The sequence below is a fragment of the Eufriesea mexicana genome, unplaced genomic scaffold (assembly GCF_001483705.2).
Source record: "Eufriesea mexicana isolate 0111107269 unplaced genomic scaffold, ASM148370v2 scaffold1289, whole genome shotgun sequence".
NCBI lineage: Eukaryota > Metazoa > Arthropoda > Insecta > Hymenoptera > Apidae > Eufriesea > Eufriesea mexicana.
In genome coordinates, this window is record NW_016909413.1 from 445,300 (window position 1) to 473,299 (window position 28,000).

The following is a 28,000-nucleotide window of genomic DNA, read 5'->3' on the forward strand; positions in this document are numbered from 1 at the left end:
ATTTTTCACTTGTATTCTCCCTCTTAATTACATTACTACAAGTACTTTAGAAGCATTTCGATGGCTATAAATAATATTACAAATATTTCACAAATCTCAATCATATCAAAGGACCTTTTTTAATGAAGGCTTGAAAAGACCTCGAAACCTTCCACACACGGTTTAAGATGATAAGAAATTTAACTTCAGTCGCATCATCCCAATCTCCATTTCAGTACCATCGGCAAAATCTTCGTTGCATTTCGTTCAATCAAGAAGCAATCGCGTCATCGTCCGATTCCTGTGTAATGACCAAGCGACTCAAACCAATCCACGTTTCGTTCTTTTCGAATCCCGCTTTCACGAAACACCTTTTTCTCTTGCGTTTGCGATTCTTCAACATTACAACTCATCGTCGGAGAATTGTTCGAAGTCGTTTGTGCTGCTACCACAGGTCGACGTGACGTCGTTCGACGAGGAATTCGTCGAGTCTGGCGTGGGCGGAAGTGACGGTCTCGCAATGGTTTCCTCCGTCGACGAGGACACATCCGCTTCCTTGCAGTCCACGGTATCCAATCTCTGCTGTATGCACTTGTTTTCTGGATTGTTCAACACCGAATGAATGAAATCACGGGTCTCTGCTCGCAGAGCGTTTACCCTTTTCTGAAGGATGTTGTTCCGCCGGACCAGGGCCATCGTGCGTACAACAATGTCCAGGAGACCTGTGAAATTTGATAATATCTCTTTTAGTGGCTGGTACTTTGAAAGATTCTTTTGCAAGCTTGAGAGGTGATTCCATTCTGTTGAAATGGAACGGGGTGGGTTTAATTATCTTATTACAATGGTCAAAGTTTGTGAAAGGTTGGTTGGAATGATATGAAAGAGTAGAGAGGTGAGAATTTCAGAAGGGAAATTTGGTGAATTTGGAAGAAAAATTTATCGAGTTTAAACTTAATTCAGATCGTGTAAAAATTAACAAATTATTGTAACTATAATCGAGCATTATGGTATTCTTCATTGGAACTTATTCTCGCTTGATATCCATATAGAAGAGGTTTTGGGAAATAAAATATCATGTGGCCAATTTAGGTTTAAAATAGATAAAAAAAAGTTTTTATTCTAAACAATAAATCCTTGTGAAATTCCTATTATAAATCATTCTATTGGATTTGAATAAATTCCCATTTAATAAATACTGATTAGTAAAAATAAAATATAATTCAATTTTATTCGTTATATATTTTCTTAAAATCAAAAATATATTCAATATATACTTCGATTCTTATAGAATTTAATTAAATCTAAATCTATTTCGTGTAAAACTTTTCGATATTTTCTAGAAAATCCAACTAGCAGCATTTGATTAACTCTAGAATTAACTCAGCAGAACTGGCATTATCTGATCTTGAATTTTGACTGTAACATATGTGCTGGCAATTATAAAAGTGATTCAAGCCAAAAATAAAAAAAGAAATTTTATCGCTTATTTCGCGTTACATTCAATCACATTACGATAAAATAGAACTATCTTTGACAAACTAGCAAAGAACGGATTAATCCTTGAAGAAGGATTTACTTGTAAATCCTAACATTTACAATAATCAGGTGATGAAAGCTCGAAAAGAATTTGGGAATAAAGGTAATGTAGTATAATGAATTCATTATATTGCAATACATTCAGTATAATGAACGATTATGCTGAATAATCGCACCTTTCCGTCTCGCCAGGAACACCTTCCAATGTTCTTTTATATCTTCAGGAACTCTGGCGGAAACGTTCGGGGAGGAAGAACTGACGATGATCGGGGCGCAAGAGTCATTGGGACTCTCTGGTTCCCAAAGAGGGCTTTCCGGTGGTGTTAGAGACGCATCGTCGTGAGAAGACGCGTTTCTATCCAGTTGTCTAAATGTTAACCTCTGCTGCTTCGCTACAGCACCGTTGCGAACCCTTTGTCTTCGTCTTGAACACGGGATTGTGGGTGTTCTTACGACTGGCAACTCCGACAAGTAAATAGTCGGAGCCATTTTTCAGATTTCAGAGATCTGTAACCAGAATGGAAAACAAGGGTCTTAATTTTTGATCTCTTACAGAAAATATTCGTTTAAAATGATCAAAGGTAAGAGTTTGATTAAAAATACCTATTTTGGGAATATAAATAAAATTTTAGATATACATATTTTAGCCTTCTGGGTATTTGGATGATTTGTATGTGTCGTTTGATGATAATAATTTCCAGTAAATAAGTAAATAATGTAGTAAATATTTTTTAGTGAGGAATTTATTTATTTATTTATTTAGTGAGTAAAAAGAGGAAAAAATTAAGAATAATTTAATTCAGCGAATAATTTAACTTAGCTTAAGTCAATTAACTTAAAGTTAAGAATGTTGGAGTATAGAGTATTGTAATAAAAACAGCAGAAATTTAAAATACAAATATATTGTAATAGTCTTTTGTGCTTTGTGGGAAAATAAATATACTTTTACTTTTCATTTATAGCTAAATATATAAAAATATACTTTATCGATATAGAAAGTACTTATTATAGTAAATTTGGTTGTTTCTCTAGCAAAGTAAATTAAACTAGAAAGAAAAGTAATAATAAAATAACGAGATTTGATATCTTTCATTATTCAGCAATAAAATTCTATTATTCATCAAATTCACTTTAAATATCTATTCGTAAATTTGGAAATACATTTGAATAATATACACTGAGATGTACTGTACATAAATAACATTAATCAAAATAGCATGATGAAAATGTACAACTACATATAACTAATTTCTATTTCAATAAAAATCTAGTTTTCAATAATTGTAAAAATAAAAATTCTGAAATCGATTATATTTATCACTGCAAGAGATAAAATTACAATTTATACTAATGGATTAAAAACAAGGAAGATACGTTTGATACATCCATGACTAAAATAAAATTATTTTTCTCCAAATCCATTCCTTCAATAACTGTATCTTTTAATGCAAATATAGTGCATTATATATTTTCTCCAGACCATTCATATGCACATGACATATTCGTGGGAATTATACAATCGAAGTATATCCACGTTTACTTAGCTATACTTCGGTTTACTCCTTGGTGAATAGCACGATTTATATGACCATTTGTCGCGGTCACTCCATTCATGAAAATGTCCACGTTTCCACAAACTACGTTTGTACATTATATAAGCTGGTCCTATCGACCGTCGTAATTGCTCTGTCAGCGATATGTAATGATACTAGCCATTTGCGTAATTTAACCGAACAGAGAACAATCGATGACCTACATACGCATCAGCAATGCGCTTTGCTACATGAAAGTGCTTTCATCGACGACTGATCGACGAGACAATGTTGCATTGAAAAATGACAAAGGAATTAAAGCTAATGGTCCAGAATTTAAAGCAAGATAATATTTTGTCGGAATTAATTCGACTTGCTGTAATTGATTGACGCGGAACACCTATTTCATTAAATTTATGATGCAAATTATGATCCAATTGTACAGTTGAACCTAAAGAGAAAGGCACGACGAAAATAAATAGCCATACATAATTTCAATAAACGTCACTATTTCAATACCATTCATTTTTCGAAAAATACATATATTTAGTGTAATCGCAAAATTAAAAATTTTGAAATCAGTCATTTTATGAGTTTTAGTATTAACCCTCAATTGGTATTGAAAAATTATAGATAATCCTAACATGTATGGATTATACAGTTTAATCCTTAAGTAATAATTTTATTTTATTAAATTTTTATTATTTAGAATGTAGAATATGAATTGAAATTAAACAACCTAATCTAAATCTAACTCACATAATTGATATTAGAGTCGAGTACATGTGAAAATTATTTGGGAAGAATTTAAGTTCATTTTTATTGATCTTTTAATTTTGACGTTGCTTGGAGGCTAAAAGGGAATATTTTAATACGACGTAGTTGAAAAAGGGAACGACCTATTAGTTTTACAGGTTGTAAAAATAGATGCTTAACCCACGAGGTTTCATGAGAAACCAAGAGCATAAGTGACCTTACAATAATTAATATTTATAAAAGAAGGGTAGTAAATGCGCGTATTTAATGTTGGAACGAAGTGAAGAGATAGCTTGGCAATATGTCTGACACAAAACTTAATTACTGCTTTCCCTATTTGTTCGCGAAAAGATTGATATGACTATGCTAATCGCTGGACTTAAAAATCATCCCCTGAAAATCTGAATTCGCTGCGAGATTTTACGAGGAATACAGTCCGTGAAAAAATATTTACACACCCTATAAATTAAATATTGTTATAGCTTCACTTTAATAAATTTTATTAATTAAATCCACTTATTCTTCATTAATTTTATTAATTTTATCCACTTATCTACTTATTTTGAGGAAATTTTACTATACAGTACAATTTATATTTCAATAAAAATTCAAGAGTAAAATGTATTGTGAAAGTGTAAACGAGTGTCTTCATGCTTGGCAATTAATCTGATTTCTTTTTTATTTTTTTCCACTTAAACATAGACATTTTTGAAAACCACATTTTACAATATTTACATTTACATTAACACCTGCTGCATCTGCTATATGTATCAAGGCTTCTTTTAATAAAGTACGTCTTTCATTCGGAAAAATCATAGTGTTGTTATACATACAATCATTGTATAAATCATTTACAGACAAAAGTAATTAACTCAATTTTTTGAATTTAAAAAAAATTTAATACCAAAGCACTTGTGATCGATGTTCAACTACTTGTATTTACATAAGTTTTAATTTTATATTGCAAATACAGATGTTAAATTTTGTTTTGACGAGTTAATCGATTCGGCAAATAAATGGCCCACAAAAACAAACTCAAAAGCCTTTTTTGAGAAAGGACGAAATATGTATTTTATATAAATATGTATTTACATCCAATTTTTTAACCTTCCTTCAATGATATAAAATTTCCCTGTATGTATTTTACTATTTGTATCTGATACTTAAATAAGTAAATTCGTATTAACTACTTACACATTATCAAGAATTAGAATAATTACAATGCGCGTAATTAGATAAGATATGCGGCGTAATATTTTCTGAAATTAATTTCTTAGGTGGCAGAAGGGGCCCATTATCTGCATAAAGCTATTTAGAGATGATTTATTATCTTTTTGTCGCGGGCTGTATTTTAGCGCCAGATCGATCATTGGCGTGGAAATATCGTTTCACTTTGTGATCAGGGTGTTATTTATAAACGAAGAACCGAGAGACAAGACTTTCACTTGTTATAAATGTCTAATAATACAGGCACGAGCCGGTGTCTTGCACCTTGACCACATGAGACACGTGTGCACCTGCGATAATGGTCGATGTAAAGCGACTTTAACAGCGTGTGTAAAGATACGCGAAACATTTCAAAACAAAGGCGACTATATGATAAAGAGTCAAGCACGTGGATCATCGCGTCAGTCACATTAACGTTTCTGACTTAATTAATTTAGCGATTGCAATTATTTTTAGCTACTAATGGTAATTCCCTGCGACTCCAAGTAAGTACATCTCTTTCGCTTACATCGCTTTTAGATTACTCGTTTACTTTTGTGCAAATTTCATTACACCGAGAGAAATCGTACATTAAATTATATTATTCTACTACTGTGTCCTTCTTTATTATATATTTATTTTTAAAAAATATGCATTTTTTTAGAATGGCTTTTTACTTGGCATTGTCATTTACTTGATTATTAATTCTTTTTTTTTTATATTTAAAGTAGATTTCTACTTTTTGCTTTGGACTTAATCGATTTGGCAAATGAGTTGTTCATATACGGTTAATAATAATTAATATTATAATTATCAATGTCGTAAAATGATTGGTTTTAGAAAATTCCTTTATACAATTATTGAAAGCGTATAGTTACTTTTAGAAAAATTATTATTCACTCTTATTGAAATAGGAACATTTTTCACTATAGTTAAGTACGCACTAGAGATTGGTAGTTCTATGATATATAATTATAATTTATACAATAAAAAAATATATAAGCATTTTTTATATGTTTGAAATAAATTTCTACTTTCTGTTCAGTAAATATTCATACTACATTAATTAATACTATTTATGTATACTAGATACCCGTTACTAGATCTAGTGTAAAAATAGTATTACGAAAACAATAGAAATAAATATGACGATTCTGTCTGAACAAAAGGGGAAATTAAATTTGGCATACTTTCAGTAACTATAAAAAAAAAGTCTAAAACCAGGCTTAAACTTGAGTTATTTGGTAATTCTAGTATTAATCAAATAACACTAGATGCACTATATACACAAGACAATATAAGGGGAAATTTTTCAATGAAATTTTTTAATAAAAGAAACAAGAAAACTTTGCTACAATTCTACATCATATTTTAACAATTACGTACCATTTTTAATTAACGATTAGCCAAAAAGGAGGAGATCGTTAAGAAAATTTTGCAAAAAGTCCACGTCATTTTTTGACAATCGTATATTATAATTATCCCGACGAATGCACATTCTAGGATACTTTCTCGAGAGCTAACGTACGGAATCAAGGATGTTACGGAGGGAGCAACGTGTGTAGCGTGGTTTGGCTATGAATTACACGTGTTCACTCGTACCGGTTGGGGACGCGATCGATGCAGGCGATGACCTGATTACTCTGAACGTCGGTGCACGTGCCTGCACCGAAATAAAGCAATAGAGCCCTCGACACGACTTCTCGTCTCCCCTCGACCGGTTATGTACCCCGTCTGCTTTGACCTCGGATTTCGTCGCACCACGTGCGACTATGAAACAATACTGATAACCGCTACAAAACACATGCATAATCCGATTGCGGCTGCACCGTTCGTTATGCACTGCAGATGAATGAACGAATTGGCACATATGCATATACGTGTACGTAAAACCTAACTCTACACGTGTAATACTGAAATTAATCTTTTCCAAATATGCAAATCGAATTTTTTTCATCCAAATGGTTAAACTTATACTGTACAGAGTATGTTAATATATACTCGGCACCTTTTCGTGGCGATTTAAATATCGAGAAGGTTAATGTATAATATAAGATAATAAAAACTTGCATTTATATTAGAATTTTATTTTTATTTCAGATATATATATAAAGTTTAAACATAATTTTATAGAATATAAAATTGTTACAAGATACGAGGAATTTTATAGATATTTGAATTTCTATTTCCTATTTTGAATTTCCTATTTTTTTAATCGAATAGTAAGATAGAATTTCAGTGTGCCAACTTTTACATTACACTCTATGGTATAGATCTATTAATATCAAAATAAATCATCCGAATGTGCTGACATTTACCCATATATATTTCAACTCTCGTTCGACGCTCCTTTTTTTATCTTCAGCCATAAATAATAACATAGAATACGTCCACGAGTAATACACGTGTATATACCTAGTATAAGCATTTGGTTTAAAATAGAGATTAGATAATGCGATAGTTTTCATCGATTTTACGTTTTAAATACGCCAACTACCGAGTTAATTACGTAACCAAATTATCGACTTACATTTACAATCCCGCCTCCGGGCTTAAGTCAACGAACGCGAGCTATCCGCTAGAGTACCCAGTAGTCGTGAAAGTGTCAAAATCCTTTCGAACGACGACCGTTCGACGCTACGCTTCCCCTACCATCGTTTCATTCGAACTCGATCGTTCGAGTTTTAGCCGCGCGATCTTTCCCATTAAATGTAAGCCAGCGATGCACGTGGCACAGGATAAAAGGAGCCTAACGGTAATTTTGACTCATGACGAATATACCACGATAATTCACGAGGGGAATAGCCGTGATACATCGTAGGTGTTAGCCGTGCTATAGCTTGTGTATTCGCAGTCAGCGCTCAGGCAAGCAAAGTGGTGCCTATACAATACAGACATCCGTCACCGGCAACTTCCCCAGTACGAATGAAGGCCAACGGGGAGCTCCGCGGTTGGATTGCAGAGGGGTTGTGCATCGTGGGGAAAGGGAAAGGGAGGAGGCGAGACAGCAGACGAGAGAGAGGGAGACAGGAAAACAGCGAGGGAACTGGGTGGCCTTCAATAAGGGCACACGTGCTGAATTTTCGGTTCGTCTACCGCGTTTCGCCAACCGTCCGATTTGCACGGTTTCGTTGCGTTTGTCGCTTTCGCAATTCGCGCGGCTTGCATGATTATTTCTGTCGCGACGGGAAAACGATAACGATCTTTTATTTCGTTCCATATATTGCTTTTGCAACTTTCAAGCGTTGTATTTATGCATTTATATCTCGCTCTTTATTTTTATTTTCATTTTTAGTTTGGTTATCTCCGAGTCAGAGTGTATTAATATATTACTATGACGGAATTTAATGTTTTATATGTGATACTTATTGATGTATGGAATTCTAGTTGACGTACAGTGGCAACCTTTTGTCGTGAGCAAAGAAAAGTTAGGTTATAGACGATTATCATATATTTATTACTGAACGAATTTTTATTAATAGAAATCACTCGATGTAATGTAACGTTAAAGGTATTTATTGAAAATATTTGCAATATAACCATGAAAATTATTGACATTTTATGATGGACATTACGTATGCGTAATAATTATGTAAGTATATTCATAAAAACATTTTATAATTATATAATAGTATTAATAGATACTACAGAAACAATATTTTTCATTATAGTCAGTGTCTTCTGAGCAATTGCGAAAATTGGAAAGTATATATAATACTATAATTGAAATAAATTATAGTTTACCACGAGGATATCAAGATAGAAAATTCACTTATTCAAAAATGAAGCAAATACTGCATAAATGTCCAAAGTACGATTGTCCAAGCGATTAAAAGAAATTAGAATTACTTGCGATAAAAAGTCAGATACAGAAAGTGAAATTTGTTTGACAACGTGATGCAACGAGTGCGAAACTAGGGGGAAGTGCAAGGCCTTCGGCGAAGAAGGGCGCACGTGTATCTCGCCACGTCGATATCTCTATATTTACGACTGCAGACCACGTGTCGTACTCGAACTTCACGGCAATTTTCCAAGAATTCGTCATGAGTCAACGTGGTGCGCTGAATTTCTAGGACACCGTTAAAAATTTAGACCAGCTTCGCACGTGCGCGTCTAAAAATCCGCTGCTAAAGGAAGAAGCAATTTATCACGCTGGGAAACGCGTTTCGATTCACTCCTGTAGTCAGCGATAACGGAAAAGCGTAGTAATGTAATAATAGAACGGAAAGGAAGCACACGAATTTCGTTTCAGGTTAAAGGTGATATTTTAATCTTTTATTTCGCTGTCGGTGTTATATGAAATTAAATGAATCATGAATATGTTTGTAAGACGATCGTAATTTTAAATAACGAAGCTTTCCGATTGCTTTCTTTATCTTGAGTATTGTAAGCGTAAAAGTTAGAGTTAAATATTTTACATTTACATTTGTAAATTTGTAGTAATTTGAGTTCTCTATGTACATACGAATTGGGAGTTACATATTTATGTATTTATATTTTTGGAGTCTCGTTTCACTCAACTCTGTGATATCAGATATCACATATCACTGTATTCGTATTAAAATATATTTATAGCAATTATTAGCTCTGAATTCTCAATTCAAAATAACAAGGAATAATTGAATATTTTGATACATTTTTAGCTTCCTCCTTTTAGGTAAAAAATCCAATCTGTTAGATAAAGACGTCTCGGTTTTTTGAAAATCTTGTTCTCCTTATTTATAATCATCAGTCAAATTATTATAATTAACTATCAAATTAAATAAATAGGTACATACAAACGTATTTTTATCTCAATAACAATTAGCGTTAATTCTGTCAAAAGCAACTTTACTGCTGTAAAAGAAAATAGTTCTAGCAAACAAAAATTATAGTTACAAAAATAGTTCTAGTAAAAAAGAATTCTAGTGAAAAAGGATTCGAATTAAAACGATAATTCTAATAAAAAGATTTCAATCAAAGAAATAATTAATTCCTTTTTTGCGAATCGCAAATTCGCCATAGAATAAATAAACCCTATATAGACCTTCGATGTGCAACCATTTTACAAGGACCTAGTTCCTCAAGTAACATAGATCGATATAGCATACATCAAGTAACAAATTCAACTAATTTAAGTTTTGTACCCATTGTCATTATGTCTGCCACGAATCAGACAAATACGAAATAAGAAATAATGCTTAATAAAAGATGGCGCTTAAAAAATGGCGCTTTATACATATCGACACTTCAAGGAATTGCAGTCTATTAGGAACGAGATTCGCAATAAATATTCGTCGACGTGTATGAAATCTGGCCGAGAGCCGTGAATCAATCACCAGGTTTGGCGAGGATTTTCGCTTCCGGCTGATTGAAACCGGATCTCGGATGACGCGACGAACAAAAGTTCGATAGGTGTTGTACGCGGTATATAAAAATTTCACCGATACACGTGCTGAACTTACAGTTCAGCGGCACGGTTATATTTATAGTTGCGCTCATTCACGGCCTTTCGTAGCGTTACACGTGGAATGCAACCTACATGTAAACGATCACGATTTTTTCACCCTATTATTTGAAAGGAAAAGAGATAAAGGGAAAGATAAAGAACCACGTTGCCACGTGTCAGCGTTGAACGTTGGGGGGTAAAAATACTGTTCGCATAAATAACAGCATACACGTGGGAAATAAATCATAATTATACCTTTAGTCCTGACGCGAGATTCCTATTTTATGCTGAAAACAATTATTATAGAATTATTATAAATTTTTTAAGAATAGAATTATAATGTATTGCAATATCGAATAAAATAATATTTGAGAATAACTGCATATATGTTCAGGAAAATAAACTATAATTGTAGATTTAATTTTGGTTTAAGAATTTTATTTTATAGCGAAAGATATTTTCTAAAAATCCTTTAAGAAAAGAGTTGTAATTGCGAAATAAAATAATATTTGAAAATTCATAACTATTCTTTGAAGTATGTTGTAAAGTTACTGATTGCATTAATACACGAGGGGACTATATCGTAATTATACCTCTAGTCCTGACACAGGATTTTTATTTTATGGCAAAAATAATTATCGCAGAATTATTTGAAATTTTTTGAAGAATAGAATTAGAGAATATCGAGTGAAAGAACTTTTAGAAATTAATAGTTATTCTGTGATAAATGTCGAGCTAAATTTGATTTTTCGGATACTTTTTCTTTTAAAGCATCGTATTATGTCTACGTTTGAAACGAAGACAATGGAATACAGCGATATGTATACGATTCTGCTATAGTTAGCACTTCAGATTTTTAAGAAGAATAAAAACTAAGCACTATAGATATAGAAGTGAAAATAGATTACAAAGAATTGAATACAAACTTTAATAACCGGAAGTGTTCTATTAACGATTGCGCGGGATAGGCACATTCATAAATGTTTTCATAAAGAAGAATGGTTTAACAATGCGGAGGAACAAAGCTTTCAAAGATTTTATTTTTCTTAAAATTCGTACGACATAAAAATCCAGATATATTAACAATGAACACAAAATTAATAAAAAATTTAATCGAAGTGCCAAATATTTATAAAATAAAAAAATACTCAATTTTTGGCAAAGAGACATTTTAATCTACTTTCTATTGTAAGAAGTTAAACAATTTTTTAATTAATACTAAACTTATTTCTTAAGAATTAAATTAACTAATTTGACTAATCAAATTATCACACATACTAGACGAAATAAGTCTTAGAAAAAAGCACAGTAAGAAAAGAGATATATTATGAAAAATTAATTATGAGCATATATGTTACAAGAAAATAAAATAATCTTTCAATTATAAATAGTATAATTATATCATTTCAAAAATCGTAAAATCAGGAGACAAAATTTTCAATGAAGAATTAAAAAACTACCATGTAAGCTGTAATGAAGTTAATGTTAATATAAATAGTAATACTCGACTTGCATGTAATAAAAATTCTTTTGCAAAATTTATTTGAAGTATTGACTTAAAATACGAACGAGTAAAATGAACCCGTAAAAAGATTAAAAGGAATGAGATTCACATTGAATCAAATTCGATCATTAGTATTAGAAACAATTGTGTTACTCCATGAAATGAAATTCCATTAGAGTTTCTTCAACCACTTAACCTTCAATTAACTCATTCAGCCGACGTTTAAAAAAACATCTCATGCAATATTCCGCGACACATGCACTTCGTTCTACGTGCCACGTGTCGAACACTTTGGAAAAAGAAATCTTATTATTCCGTTCAGGCATGCACAGGCTGTCGATATCAGAAGCTCATAAGAATGACTAGATTGCCCGCGTGACAGCATTATTGATCTTTTATTACCGTTTCACGAGCTGTCCGAGATCTTGCATGAGATACATTCGAAATTTATCACTCCGCAAATGACCGTGTTACTGAGGCCCACCATCCGTACGCAGAATTCTAATTGCGAGCCTAATTTCGAACGACTAAAGTGTCCGATTCACTTTTCTTGAATCTATAAGGAGGACTGTGAATTTTGAATTAATGTCACGACTACGATTATAATCGTGAAAGGCTATGTATCTTATAATTATTTTAATTTCAGTTTCTCGTTTCATTTAGTTATAGTCTCACAAAGTTCTAATCCTAGTTTTTAATTAGTTATTCAGGCTTTAATTAAGACTTTATTTTAATTCATTTTCTTACCTAAATTTATACACGTTAAAGGATTGTATCCGTAGATTATAAATAAATTAAAATAAAATAATTTATTTTTCAATTTATTAATCAATAAATTTATTAATTGCGAAGAATGTATGTATCTTATAATTTTATCTCATTCGATGATAATTTAAAAATTATCATTATAAAAGGAGAATAAAATTTTATTAGTTCTTTCTTTTTAGGGATGAAAGTGAATTAAATGTAGCTGCAATATGTTTTAAGTTATCGAATTTTATATTGTTTAAAGTTTCATGATATTTTCTGTGCAATTTTAATATTGATGTATGAGAAGAAAGTATTTGATGAAAGTATCACATAAACTTTGATATGATAAATACTTAATTGTGTGCTTTTATAATGGGATAATCGAAACTATGTTCATGTCGAGATAAAAGCACTTTGTACCGTAATTTGAGAAAAGAGCTGGATAAACACTGGTTCGAAAGGTTTACCATCAGGATAAGCACAAACTTCCCTGAATGCTACTTTTAAAGAATCCACGAATACCCCCTACAAACGTATTTCCTTTATCGAATAAAAATTCTTTTTCCTGGCAGAGCTTTATGAAATTTCAAATAAACAATTCCTATCTTTTATTCGTTTACACGAATATCGATTTACATTTACATATATACAAATTAATTGAAATATCTACTTGTAATTATTTATTAGAAAATGCATCGTGAATGCTAATTGTAAATAATATAGTAAAAATAAAATAAAATAAATTTTTGAAATTAAAAGATATTATCTATTCCACCTATAACACTTTATTATTTTTTAAAATCAAAGATATTTACTATAATTAATTATAAATTATATCTTTACAATACTAGATTTTTATTTTTCATTTTTAAATAATTATTATTATAGTTAGAAATTAATGAACTCTTGATCTCTATCTAGTACAAAAAATTGCAGAAATGTATTCATAATTCGATAATTATAAATCGCGAATAGAGCGATGAAATAATTTTCAGCCCAAAAAAATAAGTCCACGTGTTATATTTATCGGAATCGTATTTAAATGACGCGTCTAAAGAAGTCGCCTTTGATCTAAACGTATCCGTAAAAACTAGACCAGTTCAAAGGCAACAGCCATTCAATAAGCCGGAAAATAGATTTTTCCGTGAAATACTAAAAAAAAATTCCAATTTCCTGCCTTCTTACTAAAATTCCAACATTCGAAATTATTTACGAACATTACATTTTCGTTTGTAATTTCGACAAATTAATTTCGACTTATTTCTCTCGGGATGAAGCAAAGATTTGACCGAGATAAGGCATTCTGCAATCGCAGAGTACACATTGGACCGAGATAAAATGGAGTTTAGTAAATACAACGCAAATAACCGGATCCACGTGCGTTCGTTCGAACATTATCGAACGTGCTTAACACGCCTATCGAATAAGTACATACGTGGGTCATCGATGCGAATATAACTAACAGTTTCATCGGGATGAAACAAAAATCGAGGGAAAATGACAAAGAGGCAGAAAACGGTATGCAAGAGGGTGCACAATGCTTCGCGGAAATTGCATTCATGCACGACAAAGTTTGCCAATCCTATTTAGAGTGAACTCTATTAACCTACTTATTGAAACATTTGCTCTGTCGTCATTGCCTGTCAGATAAATTACGGAGATTCAAGTACACATTATTACGGGCTACGTGGAGCTCTGAATATCGTATTAAACGATAATGATGTTTAAACTAAACAGTTGTTCATTTTCTGCTGCTATTTTGCTGTCTATATACACGAGAAGTAAATGTATAAATATTATATAGCTTCTGTTTTATTTGTTTTCACTTTCAGTACGATTTAATTATGAAAACCCGTGTATTGGAAAGGTATTAAGTTTTAGTAAATCTACAGAATACTCAACCCTCAACGCGTAAATTACTAAGAAAAAAAATCCCTAGTATATAAAATACATTTATTATAAATTAATATTACCATTATATATTAATATCACTCAACATGTTTAAAATATTGTTTCTAATTATTCATAAAAGAAAACGTCATAAAATTCGCTAAATTCTATATCTCAGCATCGCCCACAAAATATCGATCCATTAAATGTGAAAGATTAGCGAATTGCAGGTCGCTGCATTCTGCGTTTTCTACGCTCAAGTACAGCCACGTGCAGTCTTTCCCCCACCACTGGGCATCTTGGTGTTTCACCAATAGGTGCGTACCATCCTCACCACGTGACCCGAGCTGGCTGACGATCGTCTCTCATACTACCGCACCCTTCGCGGTAAAAGGATAAGCGATGAAATAATTTTCAGCCCAAAAAAATAAGTCCACGTGTTATATTTATCGGAATCGTATTTAAATGACGCGTCTAAAGAAGTCGCCTTTGATCTAAACGTATCCGTAAAAACTAGACCAGTTCAAAGGCAACAGCCATTCAATAAGCCGGAAAATAGATTTTTCCGTGAAATACTAAAAAAAAATTCCAATTTCCTGCCTTCTTACTAAAATTCCAACATTCGAAATTATTTACGAACATTACATTTTCGTTTGTAATTTCGACAAATTAATTTCGACTTATTTCTCTCGGGATGAAGCAAAGATTTGACCGAGATAAGGCATTCTGCAATCGCAGAGTACACATTGGACCGAGATAAAATGGAGTTTAGTAAATACAACGCAAATAACCGGATCCACGTGCGTTCGTTCGAACATTATCGAACGTGCTTAACACGCCTATCGAATAAGTACATACGTGGGTCATCGATGCGAATATAACTAACAGTTTCATCGGGATGAAACAAAAATCGAGGGAAAATGACAAAGAGGCAGAAAACGGTATGCAAGAGGGTGCACAATGCTTCGCGGAAATTGCATTCATGCACGACAAAGTTTGCCAATCCTATTTAGAGTGAACTCTATTAACCTACTTATTGAAACATTTGCTCTGTCGTCATTGCCTGTCAGATAAATTACGGAGATTCAAGTACACATTATTACGGGCTACGTGGAGCTCTGAATATCGTATTAAACGATAATGATGTTTAAACTAAACAGTTGTTCATTTTCTGCTGCTATTTTGCTGTCTATATACACGAGAAGTAAATGTATAAATATTATATAGCTTCTGTTTTATTTGTTTTCACTTTCAGTACGATTTAATTATGAAAACCCGTGTATTGGAAAGGTATTAAGTTTTAGTAAATCTACAGAATACTCAACCCTCAACGCGTAAATTACTAAGAAAAAAAATCCCTAGTATATAAAATACATTTATTATAAATTAATATTACCATTATATATTAATATCACTCAACATGTTTAAAATATTGTTTCTAATTATTCATAAAAGAAAACGTCATAAAATTCGCTAAATTCTATATCTCAGCATCGCCCACAAAATATCGATCCATTAAATGTGAAAGATTAGCGAATTGCAGGTCGCTGCATTCTGCGTTTTCTACGCTCAAGTACAGCCACGTGCAGTCTTTCCCCCACCACTGGGCATCTTGGTGTTTCACCAATAGGTGCGTACCATCCTCACCACGTGACCCGAGCTGGCTGACGATCGTCTCTCATACTACCGCACCCTTCGCGGTAAAAGGATGGGATATTCCCGTGGATACACGTGGCCACCGCTGCCGGGTTCGACGACCTCGCTTGTGCGTCCTCACGCAGTGCTTTTCGGTGATGTACCGGTGGGGGATGCGTACGATGTCCCCTTGTTTCCCCCCAGGAGGTACCGACTCTGCCGTCTGGCAACGTTTCCCTCGAGTAGTGACGGCTACTCGACTGCCTTCAACCTCGAGTAAACGAACAAGCCCGCTGTCAATACGAGTCGCCATAGTCGTCAGATGTACCCTCTAGTAATAGTTTGATTTAAGCAGAGAAAGTTAAAACCTTAGAGGAAAACTATGATATAAAAATATTGAAATTTAATATTTGCAGATTTTGTATGTTATAAAATCGGCAAAGTTCGAATGTATACTTTGGAGGTTAGAAAGATTGATAGGAAAGATGTATCTCGAAGGATTGTAAAGATCACGAGATGTACTTCGTGATAACAGGTCAATCTTTAGGTTTATCTTTTTAAATGAAAAAGATGATAGAAAAGTAGAGAAATTCAATGTTTAGAGGTTTCGTATATTATAAAATCAGCACATTTTGGTATACTATAAATGTTATAAATATTGAGCACATCAATTTTAGAGGTTAGAAAAAGTAAAAATTTGTAATATAAATTTGTAACATAAAAGGTTAACCTTTCCAGGTCGATATTGATATCGATGTAGACCTAAAATTCTGTTTCATTCGAGTCTTTTTAGTTTCGATATATGAAACATAACCTTTTGTATCGTAACTAGATTTGATAGAAATATCTCATTGAGATACATTATTAATTAGGAAAATATGAATGGTATTTTGGAATTGACTCTAAACCACGAAATACTAAAAATAGAGTATCAAATGCCACTTGCTCTAGAGGGGGTTTAGCATCACTCAAATTGGAACGAAAATTGGAAAAATTCAAACAGTGGAACTTTTGAATATTGGCTTCTGAAAAATTATGTTATAAATCCTTATGGATTGAAAGTGTAATTGAGATATTTTAGATATATTTAAGTCAGTAATTATTAGGACATGAGATACCTTTTTGATATTTACCCCAATTAGTTCGTTCCCATTACTACGTCGAAGCAGAACCTTGCAGTCTGCAATCAACGATCTTATTCTCCTCTCGTTTCTCCCCTTTCTCCGGCCGCCCACTTACTCCTGTTCTATCGTCGTAACTATTTTTGCACGCAGTTTCTTCCATCCTTTTTGATCCTTACTTTTGCTTCCCGATGGGGGAACATGAGCGTGGAAAAAAAGCACTGATGCATAATGCACACTTTGATCGCGACGAGGGTTTAAAGTTCCCTCAAAGATATGTGAAATTAAAAAATTCAAAGGAACTAGTCCATTCTACCAACGCATTTGCAGCCATTTTCCTCCCTTTTCCCAAAATTATATAAATCAAATACTGAACAAATAAAAGAGTTCAAAGATTGAATTTTATGGACTTCTAACACCTAGGGTAGAATAAAAATTATAATACTTGATGGAAGAAATTGATCTTTGGAATTATGTCAGAAATGGAAATTGAAAAGAAATTGATCTTTGGAATTACGCCAGAAATGGAAATTGAAGTAGCACGTGTGATGTGATCAGTAGTTAAACAAAAGTTAAGAAACAAAACAATGATTTGCAAACTTCTGTATATTCTTTATCTTCTGAGATAGACGGATTAAAATAAGAGAATAATTTTTATACAAAGTATTAAAAAGGAATGTATTGTTAATTGATATATATGAGATGTCATTTTTTTTATTGTATATTTGATTTTAATATATACATAATTCAGAAGATAAAAAGTGTACCAAAATTTGCAAATGATTACTTTATTTTTTCACTTTTATCAGTAAGTGTATTTCCTACAGCACCTATTTGGATTCGAATAATACAAAATTATTTTTCCAAGCTAGACGACAACTAAAATATTAAACTGCGTTTGTAATTCCACCATAATTAATTTTTTTCAAATTATCCAGACCCAAAATTTGTGTTATCTCGGAACGAAAGATGTGAATCATTCACAGACCAAAGTGGTTATCTCCACTTTCTAAATTTTTCAAAATTCGAGTGCCAAAGCTTTTAACTAATGTTTAATATTTTCTATTTACAATAAATTTCTACTTCCTGCTTTGTGTAATTAATTGATTTAATGATGTAACCTATTTTTTAATTTACTTGCTCAATTTCTTCCCTTTAAACAAATTTTTCACAATTATCAACAAGATGTTTCGCAAAAGATTTTGAATGTAAATTTATCAATACCCATCTGCAAACAATGAAACCTTAAAAACATCTTATTTTCTCTCTTTTCTCAGAAACCAATCTCACGAAAACACTTCCTTTAACATTTTTTACTAGATATCATCGTGATTACGCTACGAGAGTTATTAATTCCCTCTCGTACTACAAAGTAATTACTTGAGTAAACAAAGACTCGATCAAATCAGGCAATTTTCATCAAGAATAACAATATCGAGATACGAGAAAGATACGTATTAACCACGTATTAAACCAGCATGTAATCTCGACGATTCGATCTGCGATCGAGAGATCTGCTTCTTATTAAGTCTTCGAGATGAAAAGGAAAATCATATTGCTTTCGTCCGAATAAGTGATTCGTGTTCTCTTCACCTCGTACAGAAGAGGTTGAACATTATTTAAGGAACGCGTATGAATAAAAACCGCTCCAGATAATCTAAGTGCGATAATACGATTGTCGAGAGAACCGATCCGTTGATACGGCGTTTACACGTGGATTCGCGGTAACATGAATGAAAAGAATTACATTGCAAAACATCGTAATCCGCGCGTGCGTTCAGGCTGAGATAAGAGTTTCGTTGTTCGATAAGGCGGATGAAACATGTGCGTGAACATGTAGCGTTGTACAATAAAGATCTATGGTCGAACCTTGATAACTCGAATCTTAAAGGAGAAGCTGAGACCATTAAGTTACAGAGATTTCGATTTATCCACATTTTTGGGTAAATGAGATTTAAAAATAAAAAATCGGATATGTAGAAACTTTGTACGAAAATTGATCATTTTCTTCGCGATCTATAGACGATCTCTATAGATCGAAATCAAATTACCCTTTAACTTAGTATCGCAGAATAAAGATCTACGAACTGAAACCTTTACGTTACAGAGATTTCATTTTACCGAGATTTTTGGCTAAAAGACACCTAAAAATAAGAATATTGATATGTAGAATTTTTACAGGAAGATTAATAATTTTCCAATGTAATTTTCCGTCACGAAAATTTCTGTGAGTCGAAAAACCGAAAACAAAGATAAGTACCCTAAATAAATGTCTCTAATTAATAAAGAAAGATTGCTTATGCGAAAAAGCTGAATCTCCTACAGAATTACATGAAAAAATTATTAATCTTCGTTCAAAGCTGTGATATATCAAATTTTCGATTTCTGGACCATCTTTATCCAAAAATCTCTGTAAGCCGGAATCGCTATAATTAAAAAATTTTTATTTTTCCTTTAAGGTTCGAGTTACCAAATGTTCGACTATATAAAAATAATTTGTTACTTTTCTTTAATAGAAAAAAGTTAAGCTTCTTTGTTATCACAGAATCCCATGTCTGAAAAAATTAAGAGGGACTTTCGGCGAATCACAAATGGAGCCACATGGAGATATAGTTTTCCAATGGAAAGCTTGCACAAGGCAACGAGACGCCTCGTAATCGATACTTAACATTTTTTTCGACGATAAGATAGGCCCCAACGAAGATTTTCCATTTGTCTGTTCCCTACTCGCGAGTTCTGAGGGAGAAAAAAGGAAATCGTGGCTACTTTAGAAACACCGCGTAACTAGGGACTTTAGTTTCTAAATTGAAATGAATTTTTAAGAAGAAACACTTGCCTGCTTTATTATCACCCATAAAACCGAATTCCTCGAAGAAACGTTAGCTTTTACGATTTGCTCCCTTTCGAAAGCTTGTGTTGATCTTTGTGATACTTTAAATGTGTCTTAATTCGGCTCGTATATCCAACATTAGTGGAAATAGAAGACTGTGGGCGATGGTAACTTTATTACTCGTAAAGATACTCTAATATTTTGAACGTTAGATTTCGATAAGGGTTAATGACTATCGTAAATACGGGGTGCTTCACGCCTGCAATAATTCATCTTTTTACATTGGTCAGAAATATGGTATCTTTATGATTTCGAATTGTACCTGGTATAAAATAAATTTTTATGTTAGAATTTATTTTTTTCGTTTTTGGGAAAGATATTTTTCTTATTTAAATATTTGTCGAATGAATGAATTGATCTTGAGATATGTGTATGGTAAGCTAAAATTGCTGGGATATAAAATGACATAGTTCGTGTATGATGTGATGTACTGTTGGACAGCATATACCCAGGTTATTTCGTGATCTAAACTAACTGTATCTTCTGTACAGTTTCTACGGTTCAACTCTTTCGAGTACGAGCTATTGCCTTTTATAAGAGATCTTGATCATTTCACTGGCATTATCTCTAGCCTCATTAAAGAGTTACATAGTTCATTACACACTTGTGTAAATGCATTTTATAAATACGATTCTTTGTAAATACGTGTTATTGTTACCATTTTTTTTCTTTTTTATTGATTATTTCATTAAAATTCTATGATTTGTTAATAATACATTAATATATTAACGACAATGCGTTTTGTATTAAAACATTGTCAAAATTTACGCATCTTGTATTAGGATACTATAACTGCATCCGTGCATTCTGTATAGGGTGGGTTATTTAACCTTGTCACCTGAAATTAATTGTACACTGCTATTTGAGAATATATTTCAAACAAAAATTGCAATGTTTTTTTAGAATTATTTTCATTTTCTGAACTAGCATGTAATATTTAATTATATGATTTAAGAAAGCAGTTTAAAATTTTCAACCACGATCACATAAATTTCAGGAGTGTAAACCTTAAATATTTAAAAAATGTACATATTGTATTTCGTTTAAAAAAAAAAACAAGGTTTTCCAATTATTAATAGTTGATTTTGATAAAATATACACAGATCATAACTAATTGTTAAAAAAACATTTTGTTCTTATTTTTTCCACTGCTAATCATCGTATCTAAATAAATAAAAAAATTAAATAAATTAATAAACAAAAATTTTATTAAACTTTCTTATTATTCTTATTATTCTATATATTCTTATCTAAACTTTAATTGTAGTTTTTAAACGAATTGATATTTTGAAAAACTTCGGAAAATTTATTTCGAAAAATTTTTGTATACATTTTATGTACATTCAATAATTTTCAAAATATAAAAAAAAAATGTTTTCTATTTTCAGCTCCTAAATATATACGCCTGCCAATAAAAGGAAACTACAAATGGAATATTTTTTTTTAAATCTTTCATAAGCTTCATCAAAATCGATTATTGATACTTAAGAAGCCTTCTATGTAATATAGGGAGATCCGACGAAATGAACATCCGGGATGAAACGCGTGCGAGAGAGACAGAAAATCGCTAGAGTCGCGAACACGTGGCTACAGGCACGATCGCAAGAAAAGGGGAAAGAATGTACGCAAATTAAACGTGACCAAATTTCCGGTAACAAGGCGGTGCACGTGATCCGGAATACGAAAGAACGATTGTTACGTGTTTGAGGCACTTAACGAAATTAAAGCGAAAGAACGTGGCTCGACTTTGCGTGAGATATCCAGCTGAGCGGTTACGTTGCCTCACGTTGGCCACAATTGCGATCACACGTCTCGCGTCACGTGGGTCTGCACGGCAGTACGCTGGTGCATGTCGGTTGAAAAGAAAGGGATATTTTGTGTTTCGCCACGAGTTACGGACGATAACGCAAACCGAAAAAATATTGCCGTCATATTGACTTTTCGATTTCTTTGAACACGAGTTAGTATCATTCGAAGTTTCAATGAAAACAATTTCACGTGTTTAGTAAATGAGAAACGAACACGTTATAAAGTATCATTTTTTAGGTTAGAAATTACGATCTGTGTGGAATTCTCTCAAGGGATTCGCTCTGGCAGAGGAATAATTTAAGATGAAGATTAGATGGGAGGAATCTGATGAAAAATATGAAAAATCATATTTTAGATAAAAAATAAAGAAGTTGTTAAATACAATATGATATTAATTAATATTATATCAGTAAGTTTGACGTAAAATTAGTTCTTCGTGTATTTATAACCTATCTTTTAAAAGTTTATTTTTCACTTATATCATAATAAAATATTTTTTTTAGTTATCGAGGAATATCAAAATTGGAAAATCAACAAAGTCTTATCACGTTCTTCCGCTGTGGTCTTTATATATGATTCATTTTCAGATAGAAATATTTATGGTTGCTTTTTTTACTTTTTGAAATATTTTTTGTTAAGTATAATATACAATGATTAACATTAAATCTATAAATGATAATGTCAGAGTCATTTGTATGACAATTATTGAGCATAATTGTCCATAATTAAAAAAACATTAAAAATATAATGATGTATTTAAATAACGAATATAAAATAACAAGAACAATAGATTTAATGTTAAATAAATATTATAAATTATTTAAAAAGCAAAATAATCTTTAATCTTGAAACGAAATTTATATTTGCAGACATAATTCCTTCCAGATTTGTGAAATAATCTTTACAAAATATTTTTTAATACCTCAAACGTGCATCGGAGGATAAAACCAATATGAATTAAAACATGAAAACAGCGAAATATCTCTGCATTCAGATCTTACATTTTAAACATTACACGTTAAATCATATATCTTAAAAATAACGCAAAATATCGAAGAACATCATCGAATGTAAAAACATGGTTAAAAATCTGTCCCTATAAAATCTGCATGTACGTGGATGCATGCCAATTTAAAATTGGAAAGCATGCAAATGTAGTCCATTCAACGATGAAAATAAACCTAACAGAATTTTTTGATGGGTCAGTGACCACTGCATTTCGTAAAATAAAATCACGCGCTTACATATGTAACTGACTTTCACGGAGCCTTGATCTACGTTACATGTATGCAATAACAGGGACTAACTTCAGTTACAAATGTCTTGTTTAAATTAACTCGACGTAAACGATTTACCTCACGATAATATACCAGGAAATTAACAGTATGTATAATGTACACGTGTCTGCAAAGCAAGTGACTCAACCTCAGCAAACGATTCAATACAACGATAGGCGTAATATCTATGTAAATAGGCATTGATATCTATGCTTAACATACGCGTTACAATTTTAATATCGCAAAAGAGAAGAGAAAATAGAAAAACGAAGGAATTTCCGAATTATTTAAAAACGATGCAGAGGAATAATAATGTCTTTGGGTTATATAAGGATTATAAAATAACAGGCTGTATGAACATATCGCTGTTACGTAATGCCGATGATCTAATAATCGCTGATATAATTGTGCACGTTTGCAAAATTCTCATTCTTTAATTCTATTTTAACAGAGGAGCCTAGCCTAGTTCAACTAGCCTACATTCGTAGACATTTACCAGGAATCCTTCAAAATATAGGAGGAGTATATAGGCGGGACACACGTGCCAGCCCGTACAATTTTTTCCCGTTCAGAATCGATAAATTGGCCTGTGACGAAAGAGCTCGTAACACGATCAACGACGTGACACAAAATCTGCAAGCTTCGACCAAGCGTCACACGGGTTACACGTGTTCTGGCGCAAGTAACACTGCGTAACCAGTTTCGATGCATTACCAGGCTCCTCTTGTTGATTAAGAACGGTCTGATTGCACGTGGAAAGAGTTTCGATTCAATTACTGTTACGTTGTGACTGTGTATGTAACCTTAGAACACGCGAATGATCTGAAAATTTTCATTGATATTAATACTACCAAATAAGTCAAACTAGCTTTTCCTTCCTTTTTTTCTGAATGGGATATTTTATTACTTTTGTAATTAACGAAAATGTATATGTAATTGATTTTGACAAAATTAATTTCGATTTCTATTTAGATGGAAATAAGTCGTTATACATTAGCTATTTATGTTTATTATATCACTACAATTGCCTTTTATATGTAGTATATTTAATTGCGAATTACAGTTCGGTAGTTGTGGTGTTACAGAAATGTTTATTTACTATTCGTTAGTCTGGTAAATGAAATTATTAATTAGGTAAATTTTTAGATTTTAGATTAATCCGATTAATCTGTTCAAAGATAGTAGAATATATGAAAAATAATGAATTATCGATGATCAAAGCTGAAGTATAAATTGAAAATTTATTTATTCAATTTTAAACAAATTCGTTGCAGCAAAAGCATAAGATAATATTATCTAATCAAATCTTCTGAAAATACTGTTTTAATAAAAATAACGATTTCACGTGTCACAACATAATCACAGGAAAAATCGATAATATTTAATATTATTACCAATTGAATTTAATTAATTTCTAATTATTCTAATTAATATTTATTGCTAAAACAATCGATATTATTCTAACTAAAAGTTCAAATGCGACCAAATCAGACAACAAATACTATCAAAGACAAAATCAGCGATTAATTCCATATAATTAAATAAACTCCTTTGAACGTGTTCCACCAATTTGAATCTCCCTCCCTCCGAGTATCACAATTCTAAAATTCTAACCTTAATTCTACATTCCACTTTGATCATAATCCTCGTGAGAATTCAACACCTATATCCCGATACATATAAAACTTAAATATTAAAATAAAATTCCATCGATCATATCCCATATGAAATCTCCGTTAAACCCAAATCGAACGCAGACGGTGCACGTGTCAAGAAGCAAGCGATCGCTGTGCCAGTGCACGACGTCGCTACCGAGAAAGAAACCGAGCGCGGAAAAGAAAGAGATCGTAGAACATGTCGGATTGAAATTCCCGTTGACCTTCCTGTAAGTACCCATTCCAGCCCTCGTGGTATTCCACGTGTAAATGTCGTCCACGTGCGATCACGTATATCGGCGCACGTTTTACAAGTTCGGGCTAAAATAAGTGCTTAAGTGAAATCAAGCGTGGGCTTCGCCTTTCAGGACACCCAGGCCCATTGCGAGAGATCGAGGCGACGCAACGCGACGCGCGTTTAAGTTTAGAGCAGAATCGTGTGCTTTGCTGATCGATTGCGCAATTAAATGGAGTGGTTGGTCCAATAGAAACGCACGATTGTTCGATAACGCGAGCTTAGCCGCTTTTGAAACTTTCCTGGATTAACAACAGCTTTCCAGTATTACGTTTAATAATAGCAGAGTTGTTGGAAATTTGTCAGAGTTTGGTACTGGAAAGATTAAGCTCATGTCGGGTTTGAGAAATGTTATTGGTAACGAGTTGTTTTATCGATGAGTGGAAAATCGAATATTTCTGACGGGTGGGTGATCTATGTATATGCATGGTCTATGTCGAGAAGTATTTTTGGAAACCTTCGATTGCTATATTCGACGGTTTCCAGTTGAATTTCTAATTAATTGTTAGATATCTCGAAATGAAAAATATGTGAGTTAAGCCACTATATAATCATAGATTCATACATATATGTGGTATATGGTAAGTTGTACTGTATTGAAGATTTTAAGAACTTTTGAGGGATTTGTAATTTCCGAAATTTATTCGAAATGATTATTTAATATAGAATTGTTATTTAAATGGGTTATTTAACTTGCATACGAAAGTATATATCTTTTTAGAATTTATTAATGGAATCTAAAAATTTATGCTGTTAAAAAAGTAGGGTTATGTACCTAATTTACACTGAAATATAAATATGTACCATATAATTGATTTACACAAAAAAAGTTATGTCAAATAAAAATTTTGAAACACTTGATCCACAAAATGTATCAGTGCAAATTGAAACAAATCTGTAGTTGTCATAATTAGAAAATATAAATTATCACTAGTACAACAGTTTTTATCTTTTCAAAATAACTAATATACGTATTGTGATAATAACAATAATAAACAATGATATAATGTGGTACGAAATTAATTTTCTTTAATAATAATATTTACAATGATAATGTCTAAAAATATATTTCCATTTCCATTTATAACTTTCTCTATTGAAAAATTATTACTGTATGAAATATGTAAGATTAATGTACTACTTAATATTAATCTATAAGAAAAGGTTTTAAATAACAATGAATTTACTGAAGACTAAATAATTACGAATTATTTATAAATTATACAAAGTATAAATTCTCTCAAATATAGTATAAAACACTTGAATACATAATCTTTAAAAATATCAGTATCCATGACAATAAATTATATTAAATTTATAAATTATATCTAATAATTTTCCGATATTTTATCGGGTTATACGTTCACACTAAATCAGTTATTAAAAATTGTAAATCGAATGTATGATTTATCGCTAGAAATTTTAATGAATTTTTATCATACCTATTTCGCAAATATTGAGAATTTATTAACCGAGTTAAAAATGGAGAGTTGCGTACATGCATTTATTGCAAATATACATTATAAAAAGTATTGCTTAACGCTTTTGAATATATTGACAAATGATTATCGTGCCAAGAATTACTATTTGCAATAGAAAACTGATTTAAGTAGACCGCACGTGGCAATATCAACATACTATATTTGCTTACATTATGATGACTAATTCTATGACTTACATATACATGTATTGTACGATATGACCGATGCAATAAGTATATTTGCTTAAAAAATGTATTCAAGTCAAATTATAAATACAATCACGTAATGAAACCTACGTCAATACAGCCAATTATTATTCAGTATTAATAAAACAATTTTCTAGAGTTATAAAACTATGTTGATTGGTTATACCAAATCTTACACGCCATAAAATAATAGTTGAAAAAATATATTTTACTAATTTAATAAAGTTATTAATTAAACAAGTAATAAATTATATTTCTTTCCTCTCGTATAAAATATTAAGAATAAAATGTAGCAGGATGTGGTTACATGGCTGACACAATTCTGTATTCGCAATTATACGCATTGGCTATAATATACTAAGCTTAAAATATAGACTACACTATATAATTCATAGTATATAATATCCAATGTGATAGAATATACATTTTTTCAATTTTCCACAAATATCAAAATTCACGTAAATTAATAACGAAATCGTGATAACTACGAAATTTCACCAAAATATGCAATGATTGGTTATTGTCACGTGCACAGAAATCATAATGTTCATATAGATACAAGATAGCAAACTCTATACTATGTAACTCACCTATTTACAGGGTAACTTAACGACGTGAGTCCTAGGGTTTCAAAACAAATTCAAATGGTCGTCGAGATCCACTGCCTTCTCAATTTCCGTTGTCAATCACCTCAGAATTGAAACTATTCAAACGGCGACCAGTTACAAAATCACTTTCGCAACGTGATGATCGAACGAACTCAGCAACAGTCCCTCAAATCGCGTTTTCGAACGATGTCAGAGCAAACTCTTATAAACGTCACTTAACGCGTGTAATAAGACTTTACAATCGACACTCGCGAATTGTTGGAGTCCACTGGTCAAGACAGCGAATATTAAATAACGTCACAGCGAGTGCAAACGAAGAGAGCACGGATTGTGAATTTCTCAATCATAATCACCTTTCATTCTGACTGATTCGAAAGGATGATCCAAATCTACCGGCGTCCATACATCGACTAACGGCGATCGAGTACCGCCATGTTATCCC

At 32.0% G+C, this 28,000-nt stretch overlaps 1 protein-coding gene across 1 annotated transcript; it reads right to left on the bottom strand.

Annotated features, from left to right (window-relative positions):
- Positions 1-74: 74 nt before the first annotated feature.
- Positions 75-27,996, bottom strand: LOC108547820 (uncharacterized). The gene is made up of 3 exons (XM_017900498.1): positions 27,541-27,996; positions 1,692-2,022; positions 75-701 (listed from the first exon to the last, which is right to left on the bottom strand). The coding sequence occupies exons 2-3, from the start codon at positions 2,002-2,004 to the stop codon at positions 382-384; spliced, it is 633 nt and encodes a 210-aa protein (XP_017755987.1). The 5' UTR covers positions 2,005-2,022; positions 27,541-27,996; the 3' UTR covers positions 75-381.
- Between the last annotated feature and the right edge of the window lie 4 nt (positions 27,997-28,000).